An 18,395-nucleotide genomic window follows, 5' to 3' on the forward strand; every position below is an offset into this window, starting at 1 on the left:
CTGGGCACTTGACCCTTTTTTGCCGGTCTGTCCTCTGTTCGCAACCTGGGTACGCTTCCGTCCTCGTCCCTCTGTCCTTATTCATAAAAATTATCATCCGACCCCGTCCGTCCTCGTCCTTAAAGCGGTTGTGTCCTTACGTCTGTCCCCAACCACCCAAAAAAAAGCGTCGGTGCGTGACGCCGCGGGAGGGATGCTAACGGCAGAGGTTTGCTTAAAACTCATTAGCTGGCTAATTTACTATTCAAATCCGCTGACCTTATGGGTACCCACTTCTGGGTTAACGGTTTGACGAACCACTTGCCAGCACACGTATGTGTTTAAGACGACGAAGTGAGCGAGTCGAGAGTTGTAATGTAACTGCTTTATTTAACAGCGGTCATTGTTTATATGTCAATGCAGTGGATGTGAGAGAGGTCAGTCTCTGAACGTATGGCCAGAGACTCCTGGTCCAGGGAACGCTTCCATTAGTCAGCCCCTTAGGGTTGTTGATTGGCTTGTTGGTTTCCCCTCCATCAGTTTTGGTGCTGCTACATGTGTTCACAACAAATCTGTTGAAGGCGGCGTGATTCAATTTAAGTCAATGTAGTTAGGCGGCGCGAAATGATGCGTTTGGAGTGGTTGGAGTGAAGCACATAAAATCCGCCCATTAGTCGCGGATAAAACAGATCAACTTTTTTTCCCTCTTCGCCTCACGGCAGCCAGTCAGCATCGGTTAGTGCTACGTCACACACAGCATCCTGTGCACTTGGCGGATCGTTGAAAAAGCCCCTGCGCAGCTGGCTAACTAGTGGCGCGTTTGAAGTGTTCGGCGGCAATTTTTGTCGTTCGCTCATTTTTTAGGTTGAGATGAACTTTGGTCGTGAGAGCCGATTAGTGGGCCGGACTAAAATCCACGTCCTAGTCTGTCCCTTTTTTAAAACTTGTTTGCCCCCTGTCCTCCGTCCCAAAAATGGGAGTCCGTCCGGGACGGACCGTTCCACCCCCAGCACGGACTGCCCAGCTCTCCGTAATAGCGTTTAATTGGGAACTTGTTTGCTGGCCAAAAGTGTCACTTATACCAGTGGGGGGTACAGCTGTTCTATTAGTGTACGGATTTTTTACTGCGGACAAAGAGAGTATTACATCAAATAAGTGCTCAAAAGGTTATAGATTTTTTTCTGTCTCCCTTTCACTCTCTCTCTCTCTCTCTCTCTCTCTCTCTCACTCTCTCTCTCTCTCTCTCACTCTCTCTCTCGCGGCCTCACATTGGCTCTCCATTCCAGTGAGGAGGGGAGTGTGGGTGCCTGCCGAGGCAACATGGAGCTGAGGGAATGAAGCGGAGGAACCCTCGTCGACGACGGTGTTCATTTTTAAGTTCGGCGGTGACAGCAAGTCGGACCAACGCAGATGTTAGCGCCCACGGTAAGTTTGACGGCGTCGTTCAAGAAATTCCGCCGTGGCGTTCTTTGCTAGTGCCGCGTTCGTTGGTCAGGCGGAAGGGGAGCCACTGAGCCAGCCAGCAGGATGGCGGATGTGACAAGTCGGGACTGCAGTTGTGGGCCGGCCAAGTAAACGAACAGCTGGCCGCGGCACCACAGTTGGCAGCTCCCTCGGCGACACCGCGACCAGACACAATTAATACTGCGCCGATTAACGCGACGAGGCCTCCATTTAGCCTGTTGGCAGCTCTGACCACATGTAAACAAGAGTGAGGCAGCCGGGTTGTGATGCGCTAGTGATGAGGAGGATGGAGAGCGACGATGAGAGGTTTGCGTGTGAAAGAAAATAGCGCTTAACAGAAGAATGACGGATGGTGATGTCAGATGGACTCGTTACCCTTGGGAAGATCAGATGATGACATCATCCGCGTAAACGCCACATTCGGACGTTCTTGGTCAAACTAACATGGGAGCGCGCGCGCGCGCACGCACACACACACACACGCACACACTCAGGCAGGCATACATTAAGGTTTCCTCTTTCAATATTGATCAGGAGTGCCATTTGTGCAGGGTGAGTGTAATTTGAGAAAGCCCAACATTGTTCCTTCGCTCCACATGAGACAATGGAAAATGTTGGACTATAGTCTATAGCAAGACATGTTTACTACAAGGACTGAACGATTTTGAAAACTAATCAAATTGCTATACCCCCCGCCTACCAATTTTCACATTATGATTTAATATGTGATCATTTTTTCTAAAGGTCCTCTCCCCATGCATTTTTGAACAAACAAGCAATACATTAATTTATGTTAGAATAAGCAATAGCAGATTTATTATCCATAAATGTTTGGGTGAAATGCATATAGTATTTACCTATCTCAGTTAGAGTAAATACTACGATCTTACTAAACATTTTGACTTGTATTCTTTTAAGCGTTCATCACGACAACTTCACAAAATTCTACCAAACAAGTGTGGCATAACTCAAATTACACCAATAATGCAAACAAGTCTGTGGCTTTATCACTTCAACTTTACGTATGTTTCATGTAAACATGTGAATTGCATTTCACTAAACTTAGCTAGCTATACTGCACATTCAATATATATGAAGATTGTACTGCACTGCGATGTCGATTTGAAATTGATTAGTTGTTCAACCCTATTTACTTTTCACTATTGTACTTCATGCCAACTCTTTAAATTGTGTTCAGTGAACATTATTTTTCGCATCTGTTTTATTTTGGGATAAGTGTCAGCCTGTCAGTAATCTATTTTTTTGATATATTGACAAAAATGTTGTGGCAAACCACAAAACTACAATTAGCCTGTCTTAATGTCTGGTATGCATTGTCTCTAAATAATGTACTGTATACACTGAACCACACAGACAGCACATAGCTCTACATCAGGGGTCAGCAACTCCAGTCCTCGGGGGCCCCTATCATGTTTTCGATGTTTCCCTCCAACACACCTGATTCAAATCATCAGGATCACTATCAGGCTTCTGCAGTGCTTGCTGATGATCTGATAATTTGAACCAGGTGTGTAGAGAAGGGAAACATCTTAAACATGCAGGATAGGGGCTATTGAGAATCGGAGTTGGTGAAAGTAAATGTTTTTCTTTTTTTTTCTCTCTCTCTCTGTTAGGCCACCCCCTGGCAGTAAGGAGGAGTTTTACCAAGCAGGCACCTCATCCTACAAACTCCACGCTTCTGCATCCATTTAAACCCATTTTAATGTCATCATGGAGTGTGGCGAGAACGTCCCGGCCCAAGATGAACATCTCAAATCAGACCGCTTGAATCTCAGCGGACTGTACCATGTGGGTCGGACCTTGGGAAGGGGCCACTATGCAGTGGTCAAACTGGCTCGTCATGTCAACACTGGGCAGCTGGTTGCTATCAAGATGATTGACAAGACCAAACTTGATGTCATGGCGACAAGTCACCTCTTACAGGAAGTCAGGTATAGAGGCCTTCTGCTATCTTTATATAAACGGTGGATCTCTGTTTACACGCTAGCAGCTCCCACCGGAAATTCCATCGAGCGGATCGACAAAGGAGTTAGGTACAAAGGTTAGGTGCGAGGAGGTACAAATGTTTTGGGGTAATGAGACGATCACTCGTCGATGTCGTCATTTCATGGTGACGTCCCCTAAAGATGACATCATGTCATTTAAGCGCGTCACAAATGCACCGTCTGCGTGTCAGAAGTTTTACTATCACCACAAATGTCCACTTTCTGATTTAAGTGGGATTAGATTCTATTCAAATATCAACACTGTTGATATTGCAAAGACAAGCCCAATTGGTCTGTTCCCAGGTGCATCTCAGTCGCCCCCTCCGCCCCCAGTGTGTGCAGTGCATATTTAAAAAGGACTACTAAATATGTAAAAAAAATGCAGATGCATTACCTTGAATGTGAAAAACTGAAGAACATTCAAAAAGAGTTTTAAATTTTCTTGATTTTGAGAAATAGCAGCCTACTACAGTGCAAAACTTAGAAACATGTAGTTGGTTCAGTGTCGTAACCATGAGCCAGTATAATCAAGTCTTTGTAGTATCAAGTAATGCCCTAAATAGAACAGATACTCAGCAAAATATGTGTGTATTCACACTAAAATAATCAAGAAACGACAACAAACATGGATTATAGCTATTTAATTTGAAGTCCTACGTTGTTGATGGTCCAGCTGGTACATGCCCATTTTCTTACGTCACCATCGAGGAGTTACGGGAATCCCGCAGAGGGTACAATTGAAGCTAGCCTGTGGAAGCACCTCGATACTTGGTTCTCGCACCTCGATGTGCGTTGAAGACTATGGAGAAGCTCTAATACGGTGGCGTGAGAATAACTTTCTGGTAGGGCTGTGTTTAAAAAATCGATGAATCCATTTGAATCGATTTTCCTTGTCATAGACCGATGTTTTGAGGATCTAGTAACGATGCAATGAACTCATTCACTGCCATTGACGATTGTACTTGTCTTTTCACAGTCCAGCCATTCACTCCCAGGAGTTTATTTATATATTTTCAAACGTTAGGGCAAAAGAAGGTCTGAAAATGTCTGGCAGTGAATGAGATGAGCCCGATGTGATATTTCTATTCTTTTCAGATGTATGAGGCGGGTGCAACATCCCAACGTGGTCCGCCTGTATGAGGTCATTGACACGCCCACCACCCTTTACCTGGTCATGGAGCTGGCCGAGGGGGGCGACCTGTACGACTACATCCTTCGCCACGAGACAGGCGTTGCTGAGGGCACTGCCAAACGCCATTTTGCCCAGATTGTGCGCGCCGTGGCGTACTGCCACGAGCTGCACGTGGTGCACCGAGACCTGAAGCCAGAGAATGTGGTGTTCTTTCCACAGCAGGGGGCAGTGAAACTGACGGACTTTGGCTTCAGCAACTTATTCAAGCCTGGGACCATGTTGGCCACCAGCTGCGGGTCCCTGGCATATTCTGCACCTGAGATTCTGCTGGGAGAAGAGTATGATGCTCCAGCTGTGGGTAAGACTGGTTTGAGAAGACTTTTATTATGTTTTACTGTGTTACACACGATTGTGTGCTGCTTTTAGCTCAGTGTGATGAACGCAGAAAATACAGCGGTGCCTTGAGATGAGAGTGACGCAATTTACGAGTTTTTAGAGATACAAGCTGTCCTTCCGCCAGTTTTTGCTTTGACTTGCAAGCGCAGGCTTGAGACACGACGACCGTATGGTGGTAGTGACTCAACTCACTTCACAATTAGCAGCACCGTGGCCTCTACAATGAGTGAACATTGTTCAAAAAAGAGTCTTATTGCCACTCTGAGTTGAGTTTTGTCAAACTAAACATGAAACTGATAATTACACCTTGTGCATTTAAAGCCTTTCAGTCTGCTAGCTTAATGCTAATGCTGAATATCACCAGCTTGAACACAAACGGTGCAGCAATGCATGTAGACAGACAATCAGTGATATTTTCTTTAACCTGTTCATTGAATGTCTAATATTAGTGCTGCACTGATGAGCTGAGAGAAGTTTACACTTCTGAATGAACAGTATGTCGGTCTTCGACTGAATCACAGAATCGCCCCGCACAATGGTGCGATTGGAACTGTCTAAGTGTGCTATAGTTCTTTTGTATTTTGAGAGCTATTATTCATTTTCACTGTATTTTTTACAAAGAATTAAAAGATCACTGAGATTGCCTGCTGAGCTTTGAGTAGAATTTTGGCACTACTGTTTGAATGTGGTATGATATTTGCTCCAGGAAATTAGATAATGATGCGTTGGTCGAGAACCAGGATGGCTTTCAGTTTCTTTTTTTGTTCATGTTCACATGAGCTTGTCACACCTCCTCTCTGTCACTGCGTCTGTGCGAGTGTTTTTAAGAGCTCTCTTGACCCTCCGTCTGTGCGTTCCTTCTCAATGCCTAATGTCCTAATCGGCAGTCCTCGTACTATTTGTCCTTTCACATTCATCTGCTTGTGTGGTTTGTGTGTAACATGTATGTTGTGAGTGTGTGTGCGTGGGTGTGTGCGTGTGTCTGTCTGCAAAGGATTAGCGTGTGTATCTGGGTCAGTCTAAGCAAGCCAGCCAACTGGGCACCTTCTGCAGTGGAGCCAAACACTGCAGTAAGTCGAAGTGTGTGCCTGCTCTGTATTTTTCATTGGCGCGAACACTTTGTGATATTGTTCGCACTTTTTGGAGACAGGAAATGGATGGCCTTGCTATTGTTTGGTGTCATGTCCTCTGAAGCGATTTAAGCAGGGTTTGGGTTCATGGATGAATGCGCATTACAACATATACGTTGACTCCGAGATATGTACTATCGTAGAACATGCAAGAAATATGTTTGCTTCAGATAAGGCGGTACTGTTTACTGCCAAGATGGACTACACTCATTTGCAGATCAAGCTTGTTGCAGTTAAAAAAATGCTGAAACCACAATTGAAAAAAACGTGTTTTTTAAGGAACTAAAATAAAAACGATATATTTCTTTAAAATATATATAATATATATTTTTATATTAATATAAAAATGTAAAAAATAAAAAATGAAAAGAAAACTAACTGAAACTACATTTTACCTTCGTTATTATCTGTCAGTTAATTTTACTCAGCTTTTGAGGTTTGTTATTTGGGTTTGACTGTACAGCCATAAAAAAGTAAAACTAATAAAAACCATAAACCTAAACAAAGCATTTAAAAACGAAGTCACGAAAAAACGATGGTGACTGAAGTACATGACATTCTATAGCTTACACTGCGCATCTCACAACTAATGTTTTATTGACGCGATTTAAGTTGACCGTTTTGGGCAAGCGACGCTATTCAAAATGTCACGGTAAATTTAAGGGGTGGACTTTGTGAACATGATGGAATTTTGGACCTTAATGAGCATATTTGTGGATATTTTAGATTTAACCTGCCAGCTAATCAAAGAAGGGGTTCCAATAGCAGCAGACAAAATGAAAGGATCGATTGTTGCCGTGAACGTCCGTGCGACGACAACGATGATGGCGATAAATGTTGGCCTTCGTGGATTGAAGCTGATATTCCGGGCAGGTGTATTATATTCCTTGAAACCTGTAGCAACCGTTAATATTCCAAAAGTTGCGCGTCATTGAGTTTGTTTTAGTTCAGTAGTTCGTTTAGTTTATTTCAGTAATCGAACATCCAAAGGAGTGATTTTCGCAAGCAGATGCTACTTGCAGTGAACGTACATCTATCTGTACGTTCAATTGCTAAGTCCTCGGGGCGAGCCACAATGGTGAATATGTCAACACCTTTTTCAAAATTAATACCTTAATGCTAATCCCAAGATACGCTAAAAAGAAAGTTGTATCGGTGATATCCTCTGAGGTGGACTGTTGAAGCTGTCCTCAAGCACATATGAAAAGGACTTCTGTTTAATTCAGAGCATATCGTTCACTGTCGAATTAAATCCTGTCATGTGCTTTGTGTTGAAATATCTTGTGCGCTTGTGCTAGCGGAGGGTTGAGTGGGTAGCATGGCTGTCCCACAGCAAAACGGGTCCGATTTTGTTCATTGATTGACATGTGATCAGTCCAATGTGTACCCTACCTTGGACTTTGAGCATATAATCACTATAGAAAGCAAGCGATGGTGATGAGGAAAAGACACAACTTAGTGAACAGGGTCTTCTGTCATTGACAAAGATAAACACTGCTGCAAGTTACATAATATTGGCCCATGACTGTGTGTACTGTCCACAGTAAGTGTAGCCTAAAAAGGATGTGCTGCACTTGATGCCTTTGTGTTTTTGTTCATTTGCATTTTTGTGTTGTCATTGTTATGAGATTGAGGCCGTTAGTAATATGAGCACTAAATCTGCCAGCAAAAGCAAAGTGATACATATGCCGCTTTTCCATTACCCCAAACGGCTCCACACCGACCACCACTTGACTATACACCACACGGCCTCCGTTGCTTTTCCTTTACAACAGGTGCGCGGTGAAATAGGGGCGGGATCAACTGAACAGTGCAAGCTTCCGCTGCACTATTTATACTCGCGGCGTGTCATAATAACATCGCAGTCTTGGACACTTTTTGGAAGAGATTCAAAATACCAATTGCCGTTGCATGATGTGGCGACGTCGCCACAGTACAGCTCATCAAATGCTCAGAAGCTCTCACATAAAAATTCCAGACCGCGAGACAGCAAGCCACAAAAGTACAAGGGCCCTATTTTCGTTCCAGGCGCAGTCGGCGGTAGAATTGGGTGCAACGGGGCGTTTGCGCCTCTGTGCGCCATTGTGCAATGGAAGTTAGTGTTTTCCCGGCCAATCCTTGCCGAATCCCTAATTTGCATCAAAATCAGGGCGTTACGGAGCGCACGCCCAAGTACGCCGCGCTTGACTTGCGGAAGTAGAAATTAGACTCTCTGGAGTTTGTGCATGACAAACTGCCTTGCCCCTTCCAATCATGCGTCCGTGTGTTTTAGAACCACCTGCGAGACGGTTCTGAACAGCAGTGGTTCCATCCGATCCGAAAGTCTAAGGCTAGGTTCACACTGCAGGTCTCAATGCTCAATTTTTGGAAAAAGTCTGATTTTTTTTTTGTGTAAGCGTTCATATTACATTATAAATGCGACCTCAGTCTTGTCTCCTGTATGAACACATGCGTCGTCAAAGGTGGGCATTCGTCAGTGCTTTAGTCCGTCTGTGAGTTCTAGTCAGTACAGCCCAAAAGCAATCAAAACGCAATTTACTAATCGCAAAAGCTGCGAGACATGCAAAATGTTTATTGCTCATCGTTTCACGTCATTGAATCAAAGAGGTGCCGCTGCCATCGCTTGTAATGCTTGCTGCAGGTTTTTGAAATGTTACATCATTTAAGCAGGTATAATTTGCCTAAACTTTAGCATGTGTGACGTTACAGACTGGAGTTGACAAAGTTTTATTTTTTTATATCGGCTATATTGTATTTATCGAAGTAGAGAAGCTCAGCGTTTAGGAAGCCTGTGCACTTGTTTACATACCATGTTTCATGCAACATGAACATGTTGAAGTGGAAAAGCCACAGATTTGTTTGCTTGAGTCTTAAAATCTGCACTTTAGGTTGTTTGGTTTCTTACTGATTTACAGCATAATACTTTATACATAAAATGTTTACGACACACTTTTGCGGCAGAATTATGTTGTCATGGTGAATACCCTACAAGACTACCAGTACATTTCAAAGTATTTAGTAAGTTTAAACATGTAATTCTCGTAGAGAAACCAAAAATTCCCCGGCACTATTTTCGTCCTTATTTGCTTTCGGTTGTCTAGTGGCCAAGGGGACCAGTACCCATCAGTTGTTTGCTTTAGCTTCATCTGGCCGGTCTGACATAACTCGTTTTGCTGCTCTCGGGCATGTGGTAACGTGGAATCACACATGGGAAACCGCCGTAAACGATGCTTTTTAAAACAGGGCAGATAAGAAATCTTCGGTCTGTTTTTAGACCAAGCAATGTGCTGCGCCACTGTTTGTATTAACAAGGTCCGACCCAACACTGCTTTGGGAAAGCAGTTGCCCTAGCTAACTTCTAGCTATAAAGCGTCATCAAGTGTCATCAAGTTAACTCGAGGTCAGAGATGGGAAATTCAGGTCCAGAAAGTAAAAACTCTGCCACAGTTAGGCTTGAGCCACAGGTGCATCTAATCAGCTGAGCTCGTTTACCTGCTGGGCTGTAGCAGGGTTTTTACTTTCTGGACCTGGATTTCCCATCCCTGCTCAAGGTGCAGAATTTGCAACTTGGTGTGGAAGCTCTGCCTCAGACAGATGTGCTTGAAAGTTGAAAGACAGAGGCTTTTATTTGGCACCGTCTATCACTGCCAACTTGAAGTATGCGTCGTATTACGCAACTCATATTGCTTTTCCCTGCTGCAGTGACACACCAGCAGTTATTAGCGAGTACTGTCAACTGTATATTCAATTGTGAATGGCCAATATTCATTAGTTACGCTACACTAAATCCATGGCATAAAATACTGCAAAAGTAGTGTATTATGCGGTAAACGTGATTTGTAGATAATTAAACCAATGGACACTGAAAGCCAGTCCAATATGAGTCTGGATCGCTAGCTGTAATATTGAAAATAAGTATCCTATCAATGTATTCGTATTCTTGAGTGGTCAGTGGGCCACAAATGGCGGCTTTAGTATGTATGTGTGATATTTCCTAGTGAGCTGTGAAAAGGACAGTACTCAGTGGCTTCTCTACCCTGTTGCGTAAGTGTTCTCTAAACAGAGACGAGCGTGACTGTGTACATTGTGCGCCGATGACTGAGCATGCTTGTTTGGACTGTAATGGGAGACAATGGCTGTATGGCTTTTACGCATGGGAGTGTTGTGGATGCGGGTGTGTGGACACTGAAAGAATCACAGTGTCAAACTGCCGCCGTCAAAGCTCCAAACTGACATTTTACTAGGAGCGCAGTGGCCCCTAACATGAAATTTTAGGGGTGCAAGTTGAAGATTTAAGGGCACACACTGCAAATTGACTTGTAAAGTGAATGCCCTGATTACAAATCGCACCTGGTTAAAAACAGCTGCATTAGGCCATAAAAACACATTTGTACATACTGTACATACTGGCCACTTCCTATTAATAGCCACGGGTCTCCATGTCATAACATGGGGTATTTGCAAAAACTGAGGTCTCACGGATGGATTTAAAAAAAAAAGTTTCATTTACCTTGACACCGGTAGAGGATTCCCCCATCACCCGTTCACAAACAATGCTGAATGCAGCGAGTAGCGTCCCAGAACCTCTCAGTCTCTGTTGTTGTCACATGAGGCCAATTCGCTGACGAGCTACATCAGGCAGCAGTGCACATAAGTCTTTGGCAGTGCAGCCTTTGGGAAGCCGTTTGTTACGTGTTGGGGAGACGCTGGCATGTTGGGAGTCGACAGTCAAACAAACAACAGAGACGGGGGTCGCACTGCAGATGTGGCTGTATTTATGGCACTCGTTCCCAATGCTCATTAAACTCAAAATGCTTATTTTCATCCTATGTATCATATATTCGCTCCGACACAGCTCCGTACTGCTACGCACACACAACACTTCTGTAATTGTCTCTCACAGCCCGTGTGAGCACTACAACTGCAAATAGCTGATGAATATTCCGTGTCATGGCAGACGCAGACAGTTTCTTTGGTCTACTCTGACGTTTTCTGTAATTTCATTAGTCAGATGTGACGAGACTATAGGTAAATCTATTGACGGCTCAAAGCTTGTCAGTAAAAAAATCATAAATACGATGCGTCACATTTAGAGCCGCGGGATTCAAATCTTGGGGAAAAAGGAGCGGCTTATAGTCTGGAAAATACGGAACTAGCGCCAGCTACTGCCGAGGAGGACTTAATGTCAGATTTATTGATTTTTTTGCCTCAAGTATCAGTGGCTGGTATTGGCAGCGTCCGCGAGAACCCGATACCTTAAAATAAGATCCGAGTTTTTATGATGTATTGCTCGACGTTCTTGTCAGCCATCATGAATTGGATAGCGCTTGAAATCATTCTGCTCTTCGTTCTTGAAGACACCTGAAGACCTAAAGTGTGTTTATAAAACAACCCAATTGTTGATTCCTTTTTTTTCATCTACACTAGAATGTATTGTAACGATTAATCGAATAATTGATTTGAACCGAGACGAATCGATCTTGGACATCTCGGCACTCACAAGCCCTATTCAGCAACACTAAACAAAAGACAACGCACTAACATAGAATATACTAATTTAGAGTCCTAAAAATGATGTCATTGTTATTTTTTCCATTCCAGATGAATACCACATTTTGAAGGCAAATCGAATCGTATCGGGGCTTCAGTGAATCGTTACGTCCCGACTAGAATACATCGTGTTGTTTGTGTTGCAGTGCATGTTCCTTGATGGCTCATTGTGTAGACTAGAAGACAGAAAAGGTTGTGAGAGACACCCATATAGAGCGTCATCATTTGCATCCCTTTTGCAAATTTCCAAATTCTGAAATGAAACATTTTATTTCTCATATGCCCCAAAGGAGAAAATCATTCCCTGTTCTTGTCTGATCTGTAGCATCAAATCCAACCATGATTTTATAAGCCTTTCAGAAGCTGAGCCTTTGCTCAGGAAATGACACGCTCGACTACTTCCCTGCATTTTACGGTTCAAATATAGTAACCTTGAAAGGGCAATGTCATGACAGCTCACATTAGATCACTGCTTTTTAAAGAAATTCTGCCCTTTTTTTTCCTTCCATCACCTACATATAGTCTATCAGGCTTGACGTGTGCAATGAGCTCTTATTTGCAGAAAGGACAGAAACAAAGCGCAAAAGAAAGATCATTCTCAAAATAGCGCGTGACGACGGGCACACTCCTCTATGTGTGTGTGCGCGCGTGTGTGTGTGTGTTTGTAAGTCAGTCCCAGTGTTCTTGTCCGCCTGTTGATTTGTGTGTGCAACAAGGAAGTGGAAGGGAAGGAAAGGGAGGGAGACCACAGGAGGAAATATATAGACTGTCCACACCAGGAAGCACGGGCGTCTGGCTGTGTGCGTGTGCGTGCATGTGCGCATATTTGTCTGTGAATGCGTGTCAAAAGTCAAAAGCACCAAAAAGCTTAAACACGGACGTCACATTCACCTTCCTCATTTTTCCGACTACATTCATAGGAGTAAGCTGCGTATGTCTTGACTTTGCTTTTAAATATCTTCTCAACACACATAGAAAATATGTATTTTTTTAAAATTGTGTGAAGCACATTGAGTTGCCTTGTGTATGAAATGCGCCATATAAATAAAGCTGCCTCGCCTTTCCTTTCCTTGCCTTGCCTCGTGCGTGACAGCCCGCTCATTGATTGGGTTTTGTGTGTTGCAGATATCTGGTCTCTTGGCGTGATCTTGTACATGTTAGTGTGTGGGGTTCCTCCCTTCCAGGAGGCCAACGACAGCGAGACTCTGGTCATGATTCTGGATTGTCGTTACTCCATCCCCGACCGCGTCTCGGGCCACTGCAGGCAGTAAGTACGCGTACACGACAGTCGCGTACGTCGGTCGCATGTCATCTTTCGGCACCGCCAAAGGAAAATGACCCCGTGCCGCGCGACACCATCACGTCCTCATCTTTGCACTCCACGTAGTCAATGTGGAACAGAAAGCTTGCCGAGGTTTTACTGAATAGATGCGAGTCACCCTGTGTTAAATAGCTAGTGACCGTAAAAGCATCTCATTAGTTTCAGCGAATAATTTTAATGCTCTGACTGGGCTGCACACAGACATGCTTCATTAAACTCTCAGCAATCGCGTGCCTTGAATAGGCAGCAACACCAGTTTGACTTTTCCAATGACACATTACAATTATTACAGTAGTTAGCAGTCGTAGTTGTTGACTGACAAATGTATTTGTTGATAACCTCTTCACGTACGTGGCCTCAGTTAACAACGCTGTGTTTTTTTCCCAAATCATTTTTCCTGTAATAGTCATTAGACCAATGCGTAGAAGGTGATGTCACTTTCTAGTTACCGGTAACTACGTGCATTTGTGAACAGAAAGAATTGTATTGGTGGCTGAATGTTGAGACGCATTCATTTCTGATTGCAAATCATGAGAAAAACATAAGAACCTAGTTAGATTATTCAGTTCACGATATCCAAATGTCACGATACGATGATTATCCCGATATTGTGGAGATGTTGGCGATACATAAAAAGCTCACGATACTAAAAGACTATAATTGCTCACGATATTGTCAAAAAAAAAAAAAAAAAAGCTGTGGTCCTAATTCTACATAGAATTCAAATAGTAGAGTTAACATCAACCTCAATGTATATAAATGACCTGCAATGACCGAAGACCTAATATTGAGGCACTTACTTGCTAATGCACGCACACAATGTGAATCGGGTCAATTTTTGGAGGAACTCAAATGTGTTATGTTGCCCTTCATCTGGCGATTAGTGTGGGTCTTAAACATAGGTCGCATCAAATTAAACCGCACGAATAAACTCATCACCAGAGGGTGCTGGAACTGCACAAATGGAAAACAATTTGGGCTTGTAAACAGATTTTCTGCTATTACAATCACGACACGACGACGACGATATTGTGGCAGTTTTAATATGGCGATATCACGATATTGCCGATATTGTGACATCCCTAGTTTCTTCGTATACCTTGTAGGAGACCTCCTACAAGGACATGGACATTTCTATACTGTAAGTTTGCGTCAACATTTTTAAACATAAAAGACGTGTGCTCAACAAAGTGAAGGCTGTGAGAAGAATTTATACGCTGCTAAAATGGCTCCAATAACATTTTATCATTTGTGGTGTTTTCGGGGTGAAAAATGAAAATGTCCCTTACAGTACATTATAGTCATTATACAGCACTGATGTAAGCTTCTTTTCATTTATTTTCCAGTTGAGCAAGCAGAAATGTTGTGAGCCCAGTGGCTGCATGTTTGACCACAAACACACATCTGATCCAACACAATCCGCGCTCACATGGTCACATGACGGAGGGTCTGAGTAGAACAGAACAACCTTCGGGATATTCGGAACAGATCTCATGAGCTTGCGTGGGGCTGCCGACAAATGTGGATGACTTTCATTTGCGTTCACGGCTCATGGACACAATGTTCTATAGATGGAATGCATTTTTAAATTAGATTTACTGTAAAAAAAAAAAAAAAAAGTATTTTTTACAGCTAAATGTATTAGTTTGGTTCAAATTCTTTTCATGATTGTGCAATGACAAGGGCAGCCCCCCAAACTTTTTGGGCATACCCTCACTCATGTTGATAATTCCTCCAAAACTAGCATGTAACACAACTGACCATCATAAGAAAGTCATTTGATTTTGTTGCCTTAATTTGAATTGAATTTGAAGGCACAGTCTTCTTTTGTCTTTTTAATTCAAATTAAATATAAAAATACACAATGTTGCCATGAAAATAAGCAAGTAAAATGTATGAATTAAAAAGAGGTTTAACATGAAAAATATACAAATTCCAAATAAATAACGGACATATATATTTTTTTTAATATAATAAATGTTTTTTTTATTGATTTATTTTTATTGTATACACCTTATGTAACGCTCACCAAACAACATTTAGTACAAAAAACAGGAGCTCCTTTGAATAAGACCCCTTTAGACAGGAATTGAAACTTTAAATATCAGGGACCAAACACTTAAGAATATTCTTACAAGCATATATAGCATTTTATTGACGGGCTTATGAAATGACTACAAATATTTGCTTATCATCTTGGAAATGAATTATGAAATGTTCCCATGTACCACATGCAATGTGCTCATGTGTCCTGGTTGGGAAACACTGGAGCACGGAACGGAACTGGTTTTAATGGAAACCACAATTTCCATTCCAATGTATGCTTTAAAAAGAAGAAAAGCAGATGTTTGGCAGGAAAAAAAAAAGATAAATTAATCGGCATATCAATTTAAATTTACATATATAGTAAATAGAATAACTTTTTAAACTCCCTTAACGCTTACAACAACAAAGACGAATTGCAGGCAGAACAGCTGACTGTTTTACAGTGTCCTTAGCATTGAACTTGACAAAAGAAGACTTTTCAAGTACAAAAACATGCAAAAAGCATTAACAGAAGAGTTTATCTTACGCTTTAGGCTATACATGTATGCAATATATAAGCAACAATATGAGTGAGGTTTCTGGCAAAACTATTTGATGCAGGACGCCTTTTAACATGAAATCAAATTTCTTCCACTTCATTATTTCCTTTGTCATAGAGTGCCAACTTTAAAATAAAAACTAGAGACGCCTATCTCGGATGTCAAAATAGTTCACCTTTTTACATGTGCTATGTACACAGACAGAGTGACGGAAACGGGAGCCGATTTTTTTTTCTTCCCGTCAAGAAATGTGTGCGTCAACGGCAGGTTTTCAAATATACTTTGAATTCTTTATATGTGCGTATATGTAGATAAATGCACAAATAAATATGTATCGGTGTACCTTGCATAACTGCATGAGCCCATAGTGTACATTTTTGGTCCTGATACTGTGCATGCGCCTTGCGCCTATTGAATTCAAAGGAACTCTGAGCTCTATCCAGATGACAGACAGCACAAGGACATCTTTCCGCGTCACTCAAACACTGACCAGCATTTTCATGACGAAACAAGAATATATCGCCGATGAATCGATAAGGGCCCCGTAAAAAAGCACTTTCGATGAAGGCCGCAGCCGATTGACTTTTTTCACTGCGTTGTCTGATTGCGTCTTCTTTGTCAGTCTGATCTCCAGGATGCTCCAGAAGGATCCTTCGGTCCGAGCGTCGCTGCAGGAGATTGAGGCTCACCGCTGGTTGCAGGGGCTGGACAATGTGCTGCTCAGCCCGGAGGCCCCTCCCCATTGGCTCTCGGGGGCCCTCTCCTCTACCTCGCCGCTCTCCCGAATGGTCGAGTCCGGCGACCTGCTCGCCGCCAAGCCGCAGTCCTTACCGGCGCCGCGGCAGGTCAACCTTAGCTACTCGCTTCACCCGCCGCCGCCCGAGGAACCTCGCGTCGCCAAGAACCTCCCGGCTCTGCTGCAGATCTGCGAGGAAGAGGAGGAGGAAGAAGAAGAGGAGAGCAACCTTGCCAAAGAGTGTGAAGGGTTGTTGTCTTTGTCTGTGACTGGAGCACAGAAGGACACTGAGGTCGCGCCGGGAGGTGCGGGCGATCAAGAGGAAAGGGAGGAAGAGCGCGTGGAGGAGAAAGTGGAGGAAGAGGAGCATGGAGCGGACATGGAGATAGAGCACACGCAAAGCGCGTGCGTGATTTCCTACCAACCGCTCGGTCACCTCGACAATGTGGTGAGCCACGCACCGGAGCCCCCCGCCTCATGTGAGGCTGAGGCCGCTTTGAGGGTGCCGTGCTGCCAGGGGTGGAGCGACAAAGCCCCCCACCAAGAGACGGAACCAAACAACAACTTCAACAAAGCCGCCACGGCCGCAACACCCAAGAAACAAAAGACAAGCCGCGGAGGCAAGAAGGAGCAGAGGACGGACACGGGCGCCAGGGACGACGGGTCCCAAAGGCGCGATGCGACGGCGTCCTGGGACGAAGCCGCCAGCGCCGCCGCCGCCCGGGTGGAGCCCGCGGGCAAACGCCACAGCCTGAAGCTGCGTGAGCGCCTCTTCCAGCTGCCCCTGTGTGAGAAGGCGCTGGCCTTCAACATCCCCACAAACAACAAAGCCAAGATTCTCCCGCTGGCTCAGTACAACTGTTGCCATGTGCTCTAAATGACACGCACACACGCACACTCGCACGCACGCGCGCACGCGCGCACTCCCTGCTGTCTGACTGAGCGTGGCTACAGGAGACACACTTGAACAGCAGAGCAAACGTTAAGCTCCAGTTTTGTCAACAGCGGCGGCGACTTGAGTGCAGGACATGAGCAGCCGGTCTGCGGCTTTGCGAGTGCAGCAAGCACACTGAAGCCACGCCGAGGAAGACGCCAAGACCGCCGTCCTCGCGAGCTGCCTACAATGAAGGCTTCACAGGAAAAAAAAAAAAAAAAAAAAAAAAGCACTTGTATCCTCTTCCCATTGCACAACCCGCTTCTCTGGTTACAAACCTCTTCGTATAAGCTGAGAGACTGTTACAATATGTTACCATATATGCTATACGCTGTAATATGCCTCAAACTGAGATGATTGTATCATTCTCCGTCCTCTTATCGTTCCATCCGTTGATCACTCGCCCCACTGGCTTTTCGTTGTCACGACTTCGATGCGACCGCCACTTCGGAGTGGCCGGGATGCGCGCGTTTGCCGCTCATCGTCATGGGAACCATGTGACCTGCCGTGCATGCTGTTACTGTTCTTTCTCACCACATACCTCCATATTGTGTCTTGGCGTTCGCAGGACACTGCAGCTGTTGTCTCGTTCCCTTGATTGCACACAGTACAGTACTTGATAGCTTGCTACTGTACAACTAGGAATATGAAATATGTCTTACATATTGGTAGAGGAGTCACTCCATGTATATTTGGTGTATTTTCACATCCACTCATGTCTTATTTGAGGCGAAGATGATAAATGTAGATACATTTTGTACAGCGACAAGGGCCAAAGCTGTAGAATATAAGCTACTGTACAGTACATATATCGTTTCCCTGTAGCCTGCAGAGCAGCTGATTTGTGTTCATTTCTACAGTTCAATGCCTAAATTGGGTATCCAACCTGAGTTCATACCGATAGAAAAAGTCCGCAATCTGATTATCGCTCATTTCTCAGCTGCACTATAAGCGTAAAATTTGTACCAAGAACAGATGAAATATAGAAGCGTTTATTCGTGTACAGTTGCAGCTTGCCCCGACCGGTGTGTTCTGTCTACTGCTTTGAATTAGAGGACCTAGTCTCTCTGGAGCCATGTACGTATTTTTCTGTATTTATTTATTAAAATGGATTAAATCAACATATCCGGTGTGCTCAGTGTCGTTTGTGAGGAAGAAAAAG

General features: G+C 43.8%; 1 protein-coding gene across 1 annotated transcript; it reads left to right on the plus strand.

The window, feature by feature from the left end:
* The first annotated feature begins 1,239 nt into the window (after nt 1-1,239).
* Nucleotides 1,240-18,356, plus strand: snrkb (SNF related kinase b). The gene is made up of 5 exons (XM_086028044.1): nt 1,240-1,404; nt 3,078-3,395; nt 4,545-4,939; nt 12,783-12,924; nt 16,186-18,356. Exons 2-5 carry the CDS (start codon nt 3,175-3,177, stop codon nt 17,174-17,176), a joined length of 1,749 nt encoding a protein of 582 aa, XP_085884170.1. The 5' UTR covers nt 1,240-1,404; nt 3,078-3,174; the 3' UTR covers nt 17,177-18,356.
* Nucleotides 18,357-18,395: the final 39 nt, after the last annotated feature.

This window comes from Filicampus tigris, chromosome 4 (assembly GCF_054856515.1).
Source record: "Filicampus tigris isolate MCC_2025a chromosome 4, RoL_Ftig_1.0, whole genome shotgun sequence".
Classification (NCBI taxonomy): Eukaryota; Metazoa; Chordata; class Actinopteri; order Syngnathiformes; family Syngnathidae; genus Filicampus; species Filicampus tigris.